Raw genomic sequence first — 23,083 nt, forward strand, 5'->3', positions numbered from 1 at the left:
CTATTGCCCCCCCCCTTTACAAAAAATTCTGAGATCCCCCTCTCTACTGCCCATAAATCTGTCACCTAATTTGTGGATGATCCCTGATAAGTTGGAAGGGTGCTTTGAAAAATGCAGGTCGCGAATGAGGGAAAATCAGCAGAGTGAGAAAAGGGGAGCGAGGGTGAGAAAGGAGGAATAGGCTTGGAAAAATGGTGCTGGAGGCGCCGAGTTTGTGGCAGGCTGGGTTCAACATATCTCAATGGCTGATGATCATTATACACGGATATCGAGCGACGGCTGTTATTCTGTCTCTTCTGCTTCACGTGCTCGTGAGAACTGGTGAGTTTCACACCCGAACGATCCAACTTCCTCTCAGTCTTCCCAGCTTCTCAGTCTTCCCAGTCTTCCCATTCTTCCCAGTCTTCCCATTCCTTCCAACTTTCCATCTCTCCATTCCAGCCACTCTGACTCGCTTGTGGAATAAAAAGGGGTGGCATGATTCTCTGAGCCGTCTAAGCTTTCCTGATGCCCCGGGCGCGTCGAGACACTTTGGCTGTTAGAGTGAAAAGGTTGCTTCTCCCTGAATGCGAGTACCCTGTGCGATATAATACCATTTAAACGGAACAAACTGTCAGTATCCATTTAAAGAGAAGCGCGACTTATTTGTGAATAGAAAAAACAAAATGAAAAAACAAAATGAAAAAACGCTGGCTTTTTTCAGGAACAGAAGGTTTACGTGCTTCATAAACCTCTTGTCTCTTATTATACTTTCTGACATTCATTTATGACACTTTAATCCAATTCTCTGGATCTTTTGGTTTGATCTACTTTTGTTACTAAATATATTTTTAAACAGAATTTCATTCTTTTGAACCGAATATCTTAGGATCTTTAAAAAATTAACTTTAATGTTTATTTGAAATATTATTCTTTGATCTACACATTATCAAAGTTCGTATTCACTTACTGTAGGATTCAGTATTTTCGCTGTCATTTTTACTTTCCTTTGCTATTTCTATTCACAAATTATTTTATTTTTCGTTACAATGTTTACTATTATATTTTTGCTGCAAAATTGATATATTGTGGTTGCAAATTTTATTATTTCATTGAAATTTTTATTGTTTTGCTTCAAAAAATGGACTCTTTTCATTAAAAATTAAACTACTGGATTTAAAATCAACTTGTTGGAAATTCATAGTCGTGGTATAGGATTCATCTTTTCAGTCGAAAATTAATTTTTTTTTTACTATTCTACTTCTTATTTGGAAATTAAACAACTATATTCACAATTAAATTTTTTTAATGAGAATTAATTTTTTGTTATGAAAATTCATTTTTTTTTAAAATGAAAATTAATCATCATAGATGAAAATTCATTCAACTGATTGAAACTAAAACAATTTCCATTAAAATTTATCCCTTTTATTAACAAATTTCAAAATACCACTTTCACTTTCAAATTTATTTTTTTGCAATTAGAAACTTCATTGATTGGATGAGATTAAGGTATTTTGTATAAAATTTATTTCTAATGATGAAAAATTTATCGTATTTAATGAAAATGAATCTTTTTGATTGCAAACTAATTTTTTATGGTAAAAATTGAATAGTTCTATTTTTACTTTAAAATTGATTCGTTCTTGTTAAAAAATTTACTATTTTGTTGAAAATTCTTTTATTTTTCTTTGTTGTTAAAAATTAATGGTTTCAGCTAGAAATTTGAATATTCCATTTAGGGTTGAAAATATAGCCTTCTTAGATAAAAATCCGTGTATCTTGTGGGTAATTCATCTGCTTGATAGAAAATTAATCTTTTTGCATGGAAATTTACCTTTTCGTTTTTTAAAATATCTACTTGTTTAGAAATTAATTTCTTTGAGGTGAAAATTCAATGGTTTTATAGAAATAATTTTTTTTTAAATTTATCTTTTATGTTCAATTATTCAACCTCTTCATTTGGACTTTATCTTTTTTGTTTAAGATTTGTTTCTTTTTTTTTCTTGTTAAAAATTTAATTATTTTGAAAAATCTATGTTCAGGTGAAAATTCATGTATTTTTTTGATAATTTATCTGTTTAATAGAAAATTAATCTTCTTGGTTAAAAATTAGTATTTTAACTTTCTCGAAAATAAATTGCGTAACTTGAAAATTTAACTATTCTATTTTTGTTTAACATCTTAAGTTTTTCAGACGTAATCTTTGAAATCTTGTTTTTAATATAAGCTAGTAAAATTTATGGGGCACATTTTCATAATTGTAGTTACAACTTTGAAGTTATATACTTTGCGAAGATGTTTCCGATTTAAAATTGCACAAAGTAGCAAACGAAAACTTTTTAAGTTACTTGAGAAAAAACTTGGAAAACTAATTACACATAAAATCAAAACAAAGTTTTTTTATATTCTTAAGTCTACTGAAGTGTATTTATTAGGATATTCACAAAATGCATGGGAATTAAATAAAAATTTATATATATTACCCGAAAAATTATTCGAATCCACAAAAATAATTGCATTAAAAAAAATGAAACGTCAATGTTAGCTGAATCAAAATGAAACTTAGCATTAATTTCTATAATTGGTCATAGAATATGAATAAAATATTACTTTTCAAATTTGACCACTATAAGTCCGATCGATAGAGTCCCAAAGAAACCCCAGAAGTTGAAAAATAGGTTTTGCCATTTTTTGGCACTAATTATGAATTTTTGGTCTTTTTTAAATGCAAATTGTTTCTAATACATAGAATACTACTTTACAATGCTAATTATTATTCTACAAAATTTGTATGAACAAACATTTATTTTTATTCTTAATAATATTATCAATAAATAATGCTAGAAATTGCGGTATTTTTTTAAATTGTAAACTTTTTGTCTACTTTTTCTTGAAGTGAGCTGAAATTTTTTTAAATTTAGTAAAAACAATTGTTTAAAATATTATTATTCTTTGTAGCTTTTTTTCTGTTTTATTACTGAACTGTTGTAGTTTTTTATGAAATGTTTAACTTTTTGTCCACTTTTCGATAAAAGTAAAGTAATAATAATTTATTCAAGTCAACAAAAATAATTGTTTTGACAATTTATTCTTATTCTTAATAAGATTCTCTTTGCCTAATAATAAAAATTTGCGGTGTCTGCAATTTTTAACTATTTGCCTATCTTTCACTGGAATTGTCTTAATAATTAATTAAGTTTAGCAAAAATAATTGCTTAAAAAATTATTATTGCTTATAACTATCTAAGTATATATTATTGCTAGATAGTTGCGGTTTTTTCCTCAAATTTTTAATTTTTGGCCCACTTTCAATATAATGAGATAATTAATAGTAATAAGCATTAGTAAAAATCATATTTTAAATAAACTCTTTCATTTTGGGAAATATATTTTTCTGAAATAAAACGGAAATTTGAAATATACTTTATATTTTTATATGAATCATCTTAAATGTAAATTTTCCTTAAAGTAGTTACTAAACGCATTTTCATATTAATAATCATTAATATTTAATATTTGTTAAATAATTAAATAAAAAGTTATGAAATTCCGGAAAAGCTGCAATTTTCTAGTCATTATCTAAAAAAATAGTTGTACAGAATAATAAATTGTCTAAACAATTATGTTTCTGAATATGCATTTACAATTACTTTACAAAGTAAGTGAAACATTATAAAAAAGATTAAAACCCATTTTTTCATTTAAAAAAAAGTTAAAAAACCCATTTTTTCATTTATCGGTTTTTTAAACCCTAGAAAACAGACTTATGGGTTTGATATTGGAACGTAATTTTTTATTCGTATTCTGTTGCTTATATTTGACTCGAAAAAAGTTTTTGGTAGCTGTAGCTTTTTAATTTTTTAAAAATAAAATGAAAGGTTTTCATTATAAGTTGTATCGTTTGGATGAGTTTTCATGAAATTAATTGAAACTATAGATTTTCATGATCAAATTTCTCAAAATTGCCTGATTTTTTTCCATGTATTTTTTAATTCTAATTTATTTAATTATTTTTACGAGCAAAAGATTTACAAAATAATTGAGTGTTAGCAAAATTATAAAATAAATTAAGCTACTTTTTAGACTCGCTAATAACTCAAAGCGAGTTTATATTTCTCTTCAAAAAATATTATTTTTGTTGACTCAAAATTTAGAATTTTTACTATTCTGTCGTAATATATTTTTTTTTTATTAGACAAGACGAACAATTGACTGATGAACTTTGCAAAATTTTATGTTGGAAAATTGAAAAAAAAAATTAAAATAATAATCACACCTTTATTGAAAGTCATTGGGATCACGAAATTCGGATTGCCCGGTCAATTTTAACATAAAAAAAATAAATCTTCCATTTTTCTTCACAGAAAATATTTGAAATAAAAAAAAATACAGCTGCTATCAAAATTTCATTTGTTAATAACACTAATACCTATATTGTGATAATAAATCTATTTAAAATTAATTCAGCGATTTTTGTCTAATATATTGCTAGTTGTAGAATAGTCCATGCAGTTTTTAATTTTAGTTTTTATTAAAATTGAATAGCTCTGTGACGCATATGAATCAATATCATGTAGTAATTAACAATCAACCATATGCTTTTGATGGGATATATTGTCGAATCCACAGCCTTGGATACAATTTCACCAATTCCATATAAATCCAATTTTCCGCAATAGCCATTCAGAGACAGATGAGATTTGTTTAATGAAGGTAATTTACTTTCAAAATGAAATTATATTAAGTAAAATTCTGAAAATAAATAAAAAAATATTGTAAAAAATCTTCTTATTTTTTGATTAAAGCGAGATAAATTCAAAATCTAGTCAAAAGTTTCTCATAAATGCAAAGATTCCTTTTGTAAGATTTGTTTTATTTCAGAAACGCTTGAAATAAAACGCAAAATAATAATATTTTAACAGACTTAGAAGCCCAAAAATTATTACATAAAAAACAATTCTTTTGAAGAATTGAGTGCAAAATATATTGCATTTTGAATAAAAAACCAGTGCCATTCTTTAAAAAACAAATGAAGTTTTAAGCAAAAGAGAAGAATCTTTAACCAGATATTTAAATTTGTTACCTTAAATGACAAATTTTCAGATAGTGAATTTTCCAAATGAAAAAAATTAACTTTAACTACAAACCTTTTCATTGTTAAATAAATAATATGAATTTTTGTGTAGGCAAATGAATCATCAACTATGAACTTTTCTACAAAAAAAAAGATGAATCTACAATTCAAAAAGACAAATTTCTAACAGACAATTTGAACTAGAATTGAATTAGAAGAACTGTTTAAAGGAGAGTTGAATCCAATAAAAAAGACGAATTTCTAAGAAAATAGATGAATCCTCAATCTAAGTAGAATACTTTATAACCACAAAAAATAACATTTCTATCAAAAGATATGAATTTTTAAACCAAGGACAAATTTTCTACAAATGATTTGAATTTTCAAGGACAAAACATTTTTATGTCAAGAGGGGTGATTTATCTTAAATGTTAGATTTTCAACCGAAAAAGGTAAATTTTTAACAAAACAGTTAAATTTGTATGCAGTAAAATCACAAATTAAAAATCATAATTTTGCATTCAAATTGTTTAATTTTAAACTAAAAACGATTTAATGTCGACCAAAAAATGAGATAGATAAATTTTCAGTTGAAAAAAATTGATTTCCGACCAAGAAAAAACGCATTTTCAACGAAATGATTAAATTCTTAATAAAAGAGGTGGACCTAGAACAAAGAAATAAACTTTTTAAAAAATTACTCTAATTTAGAAGAAAGTACGTCAACTTTGAACCAAATAGTTAAATTCTTAAGCTAAAAACAAGAATTTTTTAGAATAAAGTGAAATTAACCATAAAAAAAGAATCGTTAGCAGAATAGTTGGATCGTCCACCCAATTAGACAAATTTTAACCAAAAAAGATAAACGTTTTACTAAAAGAAATTGATTTCCGAACCAACAAAATTTTTTGAACAAATGAGTTGAATTTTCTACCAGTAAAGGAGTGTTTAGAGCAGACCGAAAAAATGCCAACCATCTTCTTAAATTTTCAGCCTAAAAGATGACTTTTCAACATAGCAGTTGAATTTTTGTGCTTAATATTTGAATTTTAAACTAAAAACTATTAAACTTAAACCAGAACTGAAATAATAATAGAATTTTAAGTTGAAAAAATTTATTTTTAACAAGGAATAAAGAAAATGCTTGTAAAAACTAGTTAAATTTTCCACCAAAGAGATAGATCTTCAGCGAATAAAATTAATCTATAACAAATTAGTTCAGTTTTCAAGCACGCAATCGAACTTTTAATGAAAAAGATTGATTTTCTATTAAAAAAGGCGCATTCACAGGAAAATACATAATTTTATACATGAATAGTTGTGTTTTCAAACCAAAAATACGAATTTTTGAACAAGAAGTTAATTTTGAAGCCAAATAGTTGAATTTCGTATGAAAATAATAAAATATTTAAGCCATAAGCTACGAATTGACAAAAAAACTATTAAAGTTTCAAGCCATGTTGTTGAATTTCAAACTAAAAGTTATCTTTTTTTGAACAAAATGAAATGATTAAACTTTCAGTTTAAAAAATCCTTTTAAACCCGAAAAAAATCGAATTTTTAACCAAAAAGATGGAACTGCAGGTCATAGATTATGAACCAAATTGGTAAATTTCCAACTGAAAATAATGAATTTTTAACCAATAATGAAATATTTAAACGTTTGGTTAAAAAATAAAGTTAAAAAATACGAATTTTTAAACAAATTTCACAATTTTCAGCCAAGGAGATGCATCTTTAACAAATAAAATTAATTTTCAACAAAGTAGTTCATTTCAGCCAAGTAGTTGAATTTTCAACTAAAAAGGATGAGTTTTAAATAAAGAATAAAATAGCTAAGCTTTTCACTTAAAATAATCAATCCTCAGCCAAAAATAAAATAATAGATATGTGGAAAATTAATTAAAGACACGATATTTATTAATAAATCCAATTTAAAACTAATTTTCCACGTGCAGTTATGCATTATCTCCTGCAAGGAGGTTTCGCCTAGTTGAATTTTTAACTAAAAAAAATTAATTTATAGCAAAAAAAACGAAATTTTAAACAAATAATTCAACCTCTAACCAATGAAATGAATGTTTAACAAAGCAGTTAAACTTCCGACCAAGTAATTACATTTTTAACTAAGAATATGAACCTTCAATACAAATTTTAGTAGTTGAAGTTTCGACTGAAAACGATCAATTTTTCGCCAAAATTATATTAAATAAATTTAAATTCAGTGAAATTAAATTTAGACAAAAACAAAAAAATTTTTTAACAATATAGTTTAATATTTAATCAAGTGTTGGCATTTTTTACCAAAAAAGATGAATTTCCAACCAAAATAAAAAATTTTACGCATTGAAATCTATTTAAAAATCCTTGAAATATCTGAAAATGTCCTAAAATATTTGTAACTCTTTGAAATCCATTTTATTGATTGAAATCTTTTGAAAATTCCTTCGAATAAAAAGAGGTATTTCGGGTTTCAATTGTGTACTATAGTACGAATTTTGTCGAAGTTTTATGAACATTTCAGTTCACTTCTTTAGGACTAACCTGAAACTGAGGTATCAGGTTATGACGTTTTTATGTATACATCTACGATGCCTTTGATTAGCCAGAGAGCCCAATCAAATCTTTTTTTATAAATCTGAGAGGATGGAAAGTCAAATCGGATTATTATTAAACCCATTGTCTCTATTGATGTTATTAGGGTGTTTTAATATTTAGATTGTTTCTCTATGCCTTCTTACGAAACCCCCTCAATTCGAACTCATGCTGAAAATGAATTTTTTAATGTATCTGGCAACATAATCAATATTTTTCAATGAAACAAAATGGAAAATATTCCTTCTAAAAAGCCTGAAGTGCTGCATGTATTTATGACCAAAAGGGTTGCAACCCTTAACTCATATTTATGAAAAACATGATTTATTACTAGTTACATCATAAAAGACAGAGTATGAACTAAAAAAAATTTTAAAAAGCGTTTTCGTTAATGATATTCAATATTGAAGCTTGCACATTTCGGAATTTTTTAAAAGAACTACCCTTACATAACGAAAACCATCCCTCGAAGCAATGGGATACGTGAAAAAAGTAATGCGTATCTTTTATTTATAAAACTCACTCCACATGTCAATGGAATCTTATTTATATCAAATAAAAATATCATCCAATTTTTTCGTAGTGGTAGCATTGAAAAAGTGAGATAAATTCACCCCCAGAAGTTATAAACAGTTATTATCATAGGGGTTGCAATCCTTCTTATATGTTGCAAAAAGGTATATTTTTTATGAATATTTTTATTATCAAAATCATAGCATGAACTGAAAAAATATTATCAGAATTTTTTTGAATAATATCGATTATTAAAGTTGACGTATGTCGATTTTTCAAAAAACTACCCTTAAGCAAGGGTAGAGAGAGATTAGAGCCCTTCGAGAGATAAGCCACATATAAAAAGTAAAGAATGAGAAATACTCTATCTATAAATAAAATCTTAAATTTACAGGAATTTTATTTGAAATTATCCTGTCACAAAGCTATTTTTTCTGATAAGTTTATAAATATATTGTATCCTTAAAAATGTATGTTACGTAGTTACTATTATAATTACAATCTTTATTACCATAATTTATATTATTATTATTTTTAATAATATTATAAAATCTCCGATTGATTTCATGGTTCATGGAAAACTCACAAGATAACTCATAGGAACTTATATACAGTTAAATATCTTGTTATTTGATATTGTTATTAAAATTAATATTCAGTTTATTCTGTCAAGCATTTGCAAAATTTCTATAGAATAATTTTCAAATTATATAAGTAAGAATATTACAAATTTAGGTTTAATTAAAAATTCATTTTCTATATACGGCACATTATATTTGTTTCTATTTTTAATCAAAGAATATTGTTAATAGAAAATCCGCAACTGATCAAATCACAAAATTAGACCTTCGCCGCTAGAGTTCTCTTACACTATATTATTCTTTATAGCGTCGACAATAATAATAATCTTCATAAAAAAATTTAAAGCATAATAACATTTTACACCAAGCACATCGTATAATAGCTGTATTTGAGCATCCTTCTATTTCGCATTGTGTGTTGCAGGAATCTCCAAAGCTAAAATCAACAGGATTTTCTACTTTTTCTGGTTTCTCATCTAAAAAGTCGCTTTTATACTAAGCGTATTTAAAAATATTAGTATATCTTGGTAAAGAAAGTTGGTTGTGTACAAAGAATTGAAGTTTGATAATGTTGTTTCTTAAATGTAAATTTAAGTCATAATCCATTAAAATCACTTGATCTGAAAATTGCCGAACGATGTTTTTTCAGATGCGGAATCCATATACATCAAGTGGTTGGATTTTTCTTGTTGTTCCTGTTGGTATTTTTTTACGTTAACAATTCTATTTTCGGGCGTTGTTTCCTCGATAATTTTATCACAGTGACCACTTCAAGAATCAAGTAATAGTACAGACTGACGACCTACATTTGGATAAAATATTTTTTCCGATGAAATTTTAAAGAGATCTGGAGTTAGAACATTTCATTTATAAAATCATCCGATGTATTATTTCAAAGAAATGATCGGAAAAATGCTCACCTGTAGTTAATTTCCCAAATTTGGATGCCACCACATAGACATTTTCTGGTCTAAATAAATTAGCTTCTACAATAGGACCAAACTGACCGGATTGCTCTTTTAATACTGAAAAAAGGGGGTTTAGTAGTTGTGCCGCAGCTGCTATAAGTGACTGTATCGTGTAACTGTGTGTTTTTCTAGTAATAAACTTATTCATTTTTCGAGATGCGATTCTGTGAGCTTTTTTAAACTTCAATAACCAACTTTTAGAAGCCTTAAATTTTAAATCTTTTAGTTCTGGGTCTATTTCCTTTTGTGCTTGTAACGCCCATCTATCTATGTAGCAATCATGAATTATCAAACCACCTTCAACAGCAGCTTTGAAATTATCTAGTGTAGGTATATAAGCAAATTCGCGCAATTTGCTCTCTGTAAGTTCCGCCTTCATTGGTTGTGTGAGCCCAACGTCGCAACTGACTGATAGATGAAACTTTTCTGAATCTTTTTTGTACACTTTCAATACTAACATTTTCCTTTTTGCCACTTCTCCAAGATTCTAAGGCTTTTTGTTTATATTCCAAATTTAATTCCTCTTTATCCTCTGTACCCTGATTTGTTGGTGCCACTTCAGGATCAGGAAAGTGAAGTAGTACTTCGTCTTCGATTATTTTTGCATCACAGTCTTTATATTCCTCATGAAAATCCAATGTCTCTTCAGTTATCATATTAAGGTCATTAAATTCTTTCGCAGCATCTATCAATATTTGTTTCAATGTTTCAGACAACTGAATTTCTTTATCATTCGTGATACTATTTGATATTTGTAAAGTTTTAAAATACACTAATAATAAATTTATAACGTTTAAAGGATTAATCCTCATTGTTAAATCTGAAATAAAAACATCAATTGTAAATAATAATTCTACATTGCTATTATTTCATAATTGAAAATATGTAAAATCTCACAAGCATACATTTATTAATGTAAAAATAATAATATACGTTAATGCTACATTATATTATTAGAAAAAAATTACCTAAACTGTTAATAACTTTGAACTGTTCGAAGGAAACTTAAGTAATAAAGTCAGTTGTGTTTTCGATTAACACATTATTTACAATTAGAAGCGGGTTTGTAAAAATAATAGTCAAGAGAATACTCACATGATTGATGCAACAGGTGATTAATTATTTGTGGGCACTTCTATACAACGCTTATAGATATTCGTCGATTCGAGTATATAAATGCATTCGAGAAAATTGATCTTTGAAATTCCTAGTTGAAAGTACTTTTTTAACTTTTCAAGAACTTTTTACTTTCCTGAAACTACTGACAAACGTAATAATATGGCAAGTTTATTAGAACAAGGCGCAGATATGGCTATTGTGTTTACAATAGAATGGTTTTTTTTGGTGAGACGTACAATAAACATATATATTTACGTGTACGGTTGTATATGTGATTCATCGGTTTTTTTCTCTTATTGTGTTCATTCGTGAAAATTCGGTCTCACAAATGAAATTATTTATAGAATGTTTTTCACATTCACAATCAGTTATTGATTCTTGAAAACGTACTTACACGCGTTTTTATTCATTAGTTATTACATAAATCTTAACGAAATGTTATTTTGGATCGGTTGGGAATTATACAATAATGAAAAAATGAAAGTATTGGTATTTTATGTAAGGAATTAATTATTTTATTTATATATACATGACGTAAAAAAATCATAATTACACAAATTTCACTGCGAGTTTCGTAAACATGATTGATTGATTGATATTGCAATTAATTATAATACTTAAAAAATTGCCTTAGTGTTAATCATTATTTTTGAACAAATAATATATTGAATGGTAGAACATAAAAAATATTTTTTATTGATAGACTTTAATATAATGATAAAGATATTGTATTAATAAGTTGAAAAAATTGTATCTATTTTTTTAAGATTGCATTATAATAGTAACTACGTAACATACATTTTCAAGGATACCATATTTCATAAACTTATCAGAAAAAAGAGCCATGTGACAGGATAATTTCAAATAAAATTCCTATGAATTTGTATGTACACAAGTTATAATAATCAGAATTTTTGACCAACGAAATACATCACAAATTTTTCTACTTTATATCTTTCATTCAATGATAGATCTATAGATCAACTTTAATAATCGATATTATTCACAAAAATTCTGATAATATTTTTCTTAGTCCATACTATGATTTTTATAATAAAAATATTCATAAAAAATATACCTTTTCAAACATAGTATAAGAAGGGTTGCAACCCCTTTGATCTTAACTGTATCTAATATCTCAAGACTTCTTATCAGAAATCTTTCGCAGTTTATTTCGTTTCAAAATATTAATTAGAACTTGAATTATAATTGATAATCCATTTCTGGGGGTGACTTTATCTCAACCTTTCAATGCTACTACTGCGAAAAAATTTTATGATATTTTTATTTCATATAAATAAGATTCCATTGACATGTGGAGTGAGTCTTATAAATAAAAGATATGCTTCACTTTTTGCATGTAGCTCATTGCTTCGAGGGGTAGTTTTCGTTATGTAAGGGTAGTTCTTTTGAAAAATTCTGAAATATACAAGCTTCAATATTAGATATCATTATCGAAAACGCTTTTCTTAATTTTCTTTAGTTCACACTCTGTCTTTTATGATGAAAATATTCATAAAAAATCATATTTTTCATAAATATAAGTTAAGGGTTGTAATCCTTTTGGTCATAAATACATGCAGCACTTCAGGCTTTGTATAAGTAGTGTAAAATGATTTGATGAAACAAATCAATCCTTTCTTCGACCGTTGATATTTATTGATTTCAAATCGTAGATTTCAAATTCTTTATGTCTTACGGTCCAATCGTGAATCAAAAAATAAATATGAGTCAAAAAAACATGTTCTTCGAAACTCAGATATTTATTTAATAGAAAAAACTCCTTTCGAAACTTCCTGACGTTTCAGTACACATGCGTACCTTTTTCAAAGGTTGTTAAACCTGAGTAATATTTTCCATTTTGTTTCATTGAAAAATATTGATTAGGTTGCCAGATACATTAAAAAATTCATTTTTCTGCAATAACTTTAGGGGTAGTTTTCACCCCTTTAAAATGTTTTTCGGCACATAAAAAAAATACGTATCTCTTATTTTTTGATGTACTACCACATATCTAAAAATTATTGAAATCGGGTTGTTTTTTCAAATGAATTTTTATATCCCATTTCGATATAATGCTCAGCTAGTGCTGAGTCTATGAAATGTTTTAGCCTGACTTTACTCTCATGTTCCTTTATACGTTGGCTCACCGCTCTCCCAGTTTATCCAATATAGACTTTGCCACAAGAACAAGGGATTGTATATACTCCCGGATCACAGAGGGGTCTTTTTTTGTCTTTCGGGTTATTTAGTAGTTCTCCTATTTCCGCAAATGATTTAAATATGGTTTGGACGCTGTGCTTGTTGAGGATTCTTCCTTCTTTTTCTGTGACACCTAGAATGTAGGGTAGGATGGTTGTCATTTTTCTCTCTCTTTCTTTGTTGGTTTACTTATGTTTGTAGTGTAATTTCTTATTGCTTTATTAATTTTTTTGTGTTATCGTTCTGTATTAGGATTTGTTTAAGGTTTTGTAATTCCTTTTGTATGTTATCTTTATCTGTTATGAATAGAGTTCTGTATACCAGGGAGTTGATGACCCATTGTTTTTGAGATGGGTGGTGGTGGGAGAAGGCATGTAGATAGATGTTTGCATGGGTGAGTTTTCTGTAAGCTTTATGGCCTAATGTGTTATCAGATCTTATGTAACCTAGTACGTCCAAGAAAGGCAATTATCCGTTTTGTTCAATTTACATGGCGAACTGGATATTAGGATGTAATCAATTGATGAAATCAAAAAACTTAGTTCATCTCATCCATGTTGCCAGATCACAATAGTGTCATCAAAGTAACGGAACAACAAATTCAGGTTTAAGCTTGGATTGTTTAAAGATTTTAGTTTCTAGATGTTCCATAATGACATTGGCTATATAGGTGAGTTGGGGATCCCATTGCTGTCCCTGAGGTTTGCTCGTAGAATTGGTTACTGAAAGAGAAATAAGTACTATTGAGACAGTGTTCTATCAAAGGTACGAGCTTAGAAGGGAAGTTTGTGAAAGATTTAATAACATCCATTGTATATATACCGAAATTCATTATCATGTCTTGGGGTTGAAGGTGAATCTGTTGTATCTTTGTTCTAAAGTCAAATGAGTTTTAGACGTGAGTGATGTCGTTTCCTGTAAAAGGATTTAGTTTTAAGGCAAGGAACCGTGCTAGGTTGTATTTTGTTGAGTTTATTGCGCTGATGATCGGCCTTAGTGGAATGTTATTTTAGTGGATTTTTAGGAGCCCGTAAAGTCTTGGAGGGATAAGATTAGTAGGTGTTAAATTTGCATATTGTTTGGTTGTCAAGTTTAAAGTCTGAAAAGGGTTTTTGTTTTATGGAATATTGTTTTTTTAGGGTCCTTTTTAAGGTTTTTGTATATATCGTCAGTTAGAAGGACTATGATTTTTTTTTATAGTTTTCTTTTTTCATTATTACTGCTCTATTTCCTTTGTTTGTGGGTAATATTATGATGTCTTTATTCCGATTGAGTTCTTTAATTGCCGTTTTTCTTGTTTCGTTGAGTTTGAGGAGGGAAGTTGCGCTTGGCGTACAATGTTGGCCGTCCTTCTTTTGTCATTTGATTTTTTGGGTGAAAGGGTTTAAATTGTGGATTCCAAATAACTGATGATTTCTTCTTTCGAGATTTTGGAGGGAGCTAATGCAAGATTGTGTCCTTTAGATAAGGTTGAAATCATTTCATTTGTGATGGGATGGTCAGAGATGTTTTTTACTGTATCAATTAGTGGTGTTTGCCTTACTGGAAGTAATTAGTCAAATTTTACTTTTTGTTTTTAAGTGGAAAAATCTGTAATCCGTTTGGGATTATGCTAAAGAAATGCGATCCAATGTAGGCCAAATGTGAAATCTGAGGATGTTTGATAAGAGAAGATGAAGTTTGAATAGTTTTTAGAGGTATTGTGAGAGACAAATTTGTTATTATGTATTATTATCTTGTATTATGTAGAATTCACTTTGATTTAGATGTTCCCAAATTATTTTTCAATTTTAAGAATTTTGGGGTGATTTGTTTGTCCCTCAATCGTGATTGGCCAGAGCGATTAGTCGTTTTGGAAAATCACAAGCATTTTAGATTGCACAAATAAGAACAACATAACCTAAAATATTTCAAATCCTTTGCAATCCGTTTATTTGATCCAAATCTGCTAAAAAATCTAAAAATCTTTAAAATCTCTTCTTGAATTCCTTCTGCATATCCTTAAATTTATTCAATAATTGAAACAAATTCTTTTTAGAATTACCTTGAATTATTCAAAATTTTCTTAAATTTTAAAAAGGCTAAAATATCCCACAATTCTTGAGAATATATTTTAATCCTATTAAATACATTAAAATTTTAATGAAGCTTGACAAATTATTAGCAATATACTTTAAAAAAAATATTTCTTTAAATACTTTAAAATCTTTGAAATAATATTCAAGCTAAGTCCGGTTCTACAATTATTATTTTTATACTAAGGGCACGAAAAAAGCAATAATATAAGAATGTATTTCGTATAATTTCTTCATTTAATTCTGATACAAAGATTAATAATAATTTTTTCTTTCTCAATTTCTTTCGCAAATTATTATTTAAGACCTATTAAAATGATTATTAATAGAAAAATTACGTTTTATATTAATCTGAAGTAATTTTTCCCATTTCATTATTCTTCATGTAGATATCGTAATATTTTCTTAAAGTCATTATATAGTTTCTTTTTTACAATTCGAACTCTGCCTAATTATATAAAATTTCTTATTCTTGTTTTATTAAAACACTTCTTATCTTATTACAAATAGAAAAATTATCTTACGATAAGTCAAATAACCATAGAATTATCAAAATTGTATAATACCACCTTTTTCATTTTCACTTATAAGGCTACAGTAATTTATCTGAAAATACAAAGAACAATAAAAGAATTGCAGTGATAAATGAAATTTCTAAAAATAACGACAATCAACTATACAAGCAATTTATGCTTTGTTTGAGAAATAAATTGTTAACCAGAAATGCAAGCGATTGTTTTCTATTGAGTTAGACTTAATTCAGCACTTAAACATTTCTTAGAGTTCTTTTAAATAGCTCAAACCTTTAAAATCCTCTGAAATTCTTTAAGATTAGTCAAATATATTGTAAATAGTTTGAAATATCTTAGAGAACCCGAAAATCTTCTAAATATTTTGAAATGAAAGACTACTTAGGATTTTTTAAATACCCTAGAAAAATTATTAAACATTCCTTGGAACCTTTTGAAGTAACCTTTAGCTATTCAAATTATCTAAAATTCCTTTTACTTATTCAAATGTATTTAAAAGTCCTTGGGATCTTTCAAGATGTCCTAAAATATTTTCAATCAATTAAAATCTATTCAATTTATTTAAAGCTTTTCAAAATATTTTGGAACCTCTTAAAATACCCTAAAATATTCTTATTTGTCTGAAATTCCATTTACTAATTGGAAGCTATTAAAGATTCTTTGGAATTTTCCTAAGTGTCGTAAAATATTACAATTTTTTAAAAATAAGTTCAATTTAAATAGATCCATTGAAAATTTCTTTGAATGTTTTAGAAAATCCTTAAATCTTTGAAATAATTTTAAACCCCTTAGATTTATTAAGATCTATTTAAAATTCCTTTAATTCTATGCGAATTCCCTAAAATATTTCAAATTCTCTAAAATTCCTTCCACTTATTGAAATCTATTGAAAATTTCCTGGAATCTTTTAAAATATCTTAAAATATTTCAAATCCTTTGAAATCTTTTGGGATATCCTAAATACTTTAGAATCCCTCCAATTTATTAAAGTCGATGAAAAATTCTTTAAAATATTAAAACATTTTTAAAGATCCTTCTACTTGTTAAAATCTATTGAAAATCCATTGGAATCTTTTCAATATCGTCAAATATTTCAAACCCTTAGACATCCGTTCAATTCATTAAGATCTATTGAAAATTTCTTAGAATGTTTTTAAAAAAGCTTGAAGCATTTTAAATCCTATGAAATCCTTTCAATTTATATAAAATTATCAAAAAGTCTTTGAAATATTTTGATAGATCGTAGAATAGTTCGAACCCTTTGATATCCTTTCAATTTATTAAGATCTGTTGAATATTCCTCAATTTTTTGAAAATACCTTAAATCCCCTAAAACTGTTAAAATCCCTTCAATGTTTTGAAATTTATTAAAAATTTCTTGGAATGTCTTGAAGTATCCTAAAATATTTCAAATCGTTCAAACGATTTTAAAATTCCTTTGCATTTTTAAAATCCTACTGAAATTCTGTATATCTTTTAAAAACGCATTTTATTTTAAATCTTTTAAAATTTTGTTCTATTATTAATATCTATTGCAAAATACTTTGGTAGCTCTAAATATCCTAAAATCTGTTTATTTTTTGTTTAGAAATGTGAATAAATTGTTTGAAATCCATTGAAACATTATTAAGCCATTCAAGATCCCTAAAATAATTTGAAATAATCCAAACATTTTTACTAAACAGAAAATTAGAATCATAAAATAAGAGCCTACCGCTTAGTCTCGCAAATTATTATTCTTCGTATTTATTTTAATTAATATACATAGAAATAAGATTTTTTCCGTTGTTCTGAAATACACTTTTTCCATTTTAATTGAACCTCGAATAATTTCAAATTTTTGATTTTCACTCATACATTTAGGAAACCTTCTTACATTATTCAAAGTGGAAAAGGTATGACGTGGTCAGCCATACAGGTATAAAACTATTATCGTTTATGTAGCTAGTGTAATATTTTCTTTAAGTCAGTTTTTGTAATGCGAAGTATGTCTCACCACGGTAAAAATGTTTCAATGTAAGTAGATAAAGCATGGGTTGGTCAGCCTTACAGGTGCAGAGTGATCGAAATCGAAATAATTCCAAATGTTTTATTGTCAACTATAAGTACAGAAAAAAATTATCTGAAAATATAAAAATGAAAATGAATTGCTGTGATAAACTGCAATTTCTAAAAATAATAACAATCTACTATAGAAACTATCTGTGGTTTGCTCGATTTATCAAAATCCACTAAAAATTTCTTAAAATCTTTGAAAATACCCTAAAACATTCTAAATTTTCTGAAATTCCTGCTTCTGTTTTAAATCTGTTAAAAATTCCTTTGGATCTTTTAAAATACCATAAAATATTTCAAATTTTAAAAAATCCGTGCAATTATTAAAATCTATTCAAAATTCCTTGAAATATTTTTCAGTACTCTGACATATTGAAAATCATTTGAAATACTTTAAATTCTTTTTAAACTATGGCAAATTCTTCGGAATTTTTTTAACTCCTTTTAAACTTGTTCGATTAATTAGTATGTATTTAAAATTCATTTGAACCTGAAATAAAACCTAAAATATTGCAAATTCTCAAAAATTCCTTCCATACCCTTAACTTTTTTAATCACTTTAAAATTGAATACTACTTCGAATTTCTTAAATACTTCAGAAAAACTTTTGAAAATTCCTTTGAACCTTTTCAAATAACGTAGAATCATTAAAACCTTATATAATTCCTTTCGACTATCTAAATATTTAACAATTTCGTCGAATCTTTAAAATTATCCTAAAATATTTGTTATACTCTGAAATTTCTTCCACTTATTGATATCTATTGAAAATTCCTTAGAATCTTTTAAAATCTCGCCAAATATTTTAAATCCTTCGGAATTTTTTTAATCTATTCAAATCTATTGAAAATTTTTCAAAATCTTTTAAAACACTATAAATACTTTAGAATATAAAAATCTATAAAAAATTCTTTTGATTATTTTAAAACAACACAAAATTCTCTAAATCCTTTAACACATATTTAATCGATTAAATTATTTAAAAAGCCTTGAAATGTTTGGAAATACTATTAAATATTTTAACTCCTCTGTAAATCCTCACACTTGTTGAAATCTATTAAAAATGCCTTGGAATTTTTTAAATATCGCAAAATATTTTATAACTAAATTTTCTTAGAATTTTAAAAAAAGACCCAAAAATATTTTAAGTTCTTTGAAATCCTTTGAATTTATTTAAAATTATTGAAAATTCTTTAAAATTTTTTCGTATGTCTCAAAATGTTTCAAATCCTTGAAAAATTGTTTAATCGATTAAAATCTATTCATAACTCCTTAATATTTTCTAAAATACCCTGAAATATTATTAGTCTTCAGAAATGCTCTAAATATATTTAAAACTATTTGAAATTCTTTTAAATCTTTTTAAAAAACCCTAATATCTTTTAAATTCTTTGAAATCCCTTCAAATTTATAAAAATCTTTTGATAATTCCTTGGTATCTTGTAACAAACTGTAAATTATTTCAAATCCTTAGCAGTCCATTTAGTTTGTTTAAATATGTTGAAAACTCCTTAGAATCTTTTGAAAATTCTTTAAAATTCTTTCGATTAATTAGCATTTACTTGAAATTATCTTAAATCTTTGAAAAAGCAATAAAACATTGCAAATTCTCAAAACTTCCTTCCACTGATTGAAGTTTTTTTTAATTCCTTGGAGTTTGTTTGCAGAAACTAATTTCAATCCTTTCAATTTGATCAATTATATTAAGAATTCCTCGAAATCTTTAAAAATACCCTTAGATTTTTCAAATACTTTGAAATTAAAGACTACTTAGAATTTTTTTAATTCCCTACAAGAACTCTTGAAAAATACTTTCAACCTTGCCAAATAACGTATAATCATTTAAATCCTCTAAAATTCCTTTCATTTATTCAAAAATATAAAAATTCCTTGGAACCTTTGAAAATTTCCTAAAATATTTATAATCCTCTGGAATTCCTTCCTTTTATTGATATATATTAAAAATTACTTAGAACCTTTTAAAAAATCGTAAAATATTTTTAATCCTTTGAAATTTTGTAAATCCATTCAAATCTATTGAGAAATCTGTACAATATTTGTAAACACCCTAGATACTTAAGAATTCATGAATCCATAAAAATGAAAAAATTCCTTGAAATCTTTGAAAAATACTATAAAATATTTAAAGTCCTCTGAAAAACCTTCCACTTGTTGAAATCTTTTAAAAATGCATCGGAATTTTTTAAATATCGTAAAATATTTGATAACCATTGAAATCCAGTCAATTTATTGAGATCGATTGAAAATTTCTTGGAATGTTTTAAAAACCCTAAAATATTTTTTATTCTTTGAAATCCTTTGAATTTATTCAAACCACTTTAATTTCTTTAAAATATTTTTAAATATCTTAAACTATTCTAAATCCTTTTAAACCCTCTTGAATTGCTTGAAATTTTTGAAAGCTTTCTAAAATTCTGTGAACCTTTTAAATATACCTTAATACCTTTAAAATCTTTTTAAATTTTGTCCAACTATTAAAAATTATTGCATTCAAATTAATCGTTTTAAATATCCTAAAATATGTGTAATGTTTTTTTAGAAATACGTTGAATTATTTGAAAATTTCTTTAAATCTCTGAAATCTTAAAATATTCTACAATTTGTGTGAATAAATTGTTTGAAATTTATTGAAACATCAAACTCTTAAAAATCCCTTAAATAATTTAAAATAATATTTAATCCCAGTCCGCATCTTTAAATACTATATACAGATTAAGGGCGGGAAAAAACAATAAAGTGAACAATTTATTCTTGTAATTATTTCTTTATTAATGACTTATGTAAAGAATCACGTAATAACTTCTAATTTTAATATTTCAGGCCAATTAAAGGATAGTCACTACATAAAAATTATAATTATAAAATAAGGGCATGCTGCTGAGTCTCACCCACTATTATTCTTTATAATTATTTTAATTAACTTGAATAGAAATAAATTTTTTGCTGCTTGTCTAAAATACATTCTTCCCATTAAATTCAAACTCAAATAATTACAACTTTTTGATTATCGCCCATACACTCTAGAAACCTTATTTTATTTAAAGTAGAAAAGTCTGTTTCGGTAAGCCATAAAGGTATAAAACTATTATCGCTTATGTAGCAGGTGTAATATTTTTAGGTCGGTTTTTTAAATATTTGGATTCTATTTGACCATATTAAATTAATTATTTCAAGTAGAGAGTATATGTTTTGGTCAGCGCTAGTGGTGCAGAATTATCCAAATCGAAATAATTCCAATAGTTTTGTTGTCAATCATAAGTAAACAGAAAAACATATATAAACAAAAATGAATTGCTGTGATGAACTGCAATTTCTAAAAATAATGAAAAATCTACTATACAAACGACTGTTGGTTTACTCGAGAGATAAACTGTTAACCAGAGATGAAAGAACATGTTCTATATGAAGGTAGACTTTATTCAGCGGAAATCAATTTTACTCTTCGTAGAGCTGAAAACTTCCACACTGATTTTATTTCCAAAAGCTTGTCAGATCATGAATAGAAGACATCTTCCAATTTCTTGCCGTCACAATCATGTATTTGGGCTTAGCAAATAAAATTCTTTATTGCTGCTACAAATTGAATTTGTTGAATTAAACTGAGTCCTAGATTTCATGTTCTAAAAACTGATTAAATTTTTTAAGTAGCATTTAAAGAAGGATTTTAGGACAACTGAAAAATCCAGAAAAATAAACATTTGGACACTAAAATTTCCGGAAAAGTATTAATTCCAAATAAAGACTCCCGAATTTGAAAATTGCCGACTAACAAAATTTTCGACAGAAAATGGCCCAAAATGAAATAACCGACACTGCAAAATTTACTGTGTCAGACAATTATCTAAGTTAAACAAAAACAATATTATTTTGCAATGAATCAAGTTTATTTATTAAAAATGATCACGAAAGAAGATCAATGCAAGAAAAAGATTTTTATTTCAACACCAATAAATTAAAGAAAAACTAGAGTGAATGAGGAAAAATTCTAAAATAACAATATTGAATTACTGAATTTTTAATTAAAATATATATTGATTGAAAAACAACTTTTTTATTTTTCAAGTTCGAGAATCTTATAATTCGGGATTTTTACAGTGGTGGAAAATCTTATAATTGGGGAATTTTCTAGTATCAGTTATATTATAATTCGAAAATTTTCTGTCATAAATTTTATAATTCCAAAATTTTTTATTCGGTCATATCATGCATTGTTCAGGAATTTTATTATTCAGGAATTTTCCAGTTCCAGATTTTTAGATTTTAGCTATTTTGTAATTTCGAATCTTTCTTATGTAAAATTTCTGCTATATCGAAAATTTCACAACAGTTTTGAAAATTTTATTAATTAGGAATTTTCAATCGTTCCAGGATTTTGACCAAAAAAATGGAAGTGAAATTTGATTTATTTTTTAACGCTTCCAAATAAACTTGTTATTAAAAATTATTTTTATTAAAATATATCGCATTTACCAAAATTTTGAGAAAACTGAAAAAAAAATTAAATTTTACATAGAGTGTAATTTCCGAAAAAGGAAATATTGGAAAAAAAAGCTCACGAAATTTTATAGAATGGTCCAAAATAAAAAAATTTCTGAAATGAAACATTCCTAAATAATAGACTTTTCGTCAGTTTATTTTATTACATCATTTTTTTATTTCCAATAATATCTAATTCGCAAAATATAAGTTCTTAAATTATAAAATATCAAACACTATACATTTTCTGACACAGTAAAATTTTTAAATAATTAAATTTTTAAACCTACGTATTAAAATTTTTTTTAAAATATTTAATAAATAATAAGGTAGCAAATATACTTTTTCAATTAAAGAATTTTATTTTATGTATAATTTTTTACATTTTATCAAAACAGTTTTTTTGGTTTTTTTAATATATTTCCAACTCGGAATTTTTATATTTCGGCAGTTTTATATTTTTTGACAATTTTATGCCGGGAATTATCAAATTCCGTAATATTATAAATTATTCGGAAGTTTTAGTACTCGGGAATTTTATTATTCTGAGAGTTTCATTGTTGGGAAAATTTGAGTTTCGGAAATTTTACACTTTTGCGAATTTTATTTTTTCGGGATTTTTCAGTCCTTCCGCGGTATTATTATAGATTTTTGGGAATTTCGCAATTTGGTTAATATTATAAGCTGTTCGGGAATTTTATTAATCGAGAATTTTCCAAAACCGGATTTGTATATTTCGGGAATGTTATTATTCGGGAATTCATTATCATTATTATTATTTTCGAATATTTTGTTTTTCAAGAATTTTATTTTTCTGGATTTTTGAGTCGTCCCGACATTTGTCATTAAATACTTCTCGGTTTGCTGAAGACTACGAAGAATTGTATAAATA

At 26.3% G+C, this 23,083-nt stretch overlaps 1 protein-coding gene across 1 annotated transcript in view; it reads left to right on the forward strand.

Annotated features, from left to right (window-relative positions):
- LOC117175197 (zwei Ig domain protein zig-8-like) overlaps window positions 1–23,083 on the forward strand; it is a 367,026-nt gene that overhangs the window by 116,406 nt on the left and 227,537 nt on the right. Inside the window, exon 4 of the mRNA XM_033364829.1 lies at window positions 118–321. Coding sequence (XP_033220720.1) covers window positions 192–321 — 130 coding nt within the window. The 5' untranslated portion in view covers window positions 118–191. The remainder of the gene's footprint in view (window positions 1–117; window positions 322–23,083) is intronic.

Source organism: Belonocnema kinseyi, chromosome 6, assembly GCF_010883055.1.
Source record: "Belonocnema kinseyi isolate 2016_QV_RU_SX_M_011 chromosome 6, B_treatae_v1, whole genome shotgun sequence".
Classification (NCBI taxonomy): domain Eukaryota; kingdom Metazoa; phylum Arthropoda; class Insecta; order Hymenoptera; family Cynipidae; genus Belonocnema; species Belonocnema kinseyi.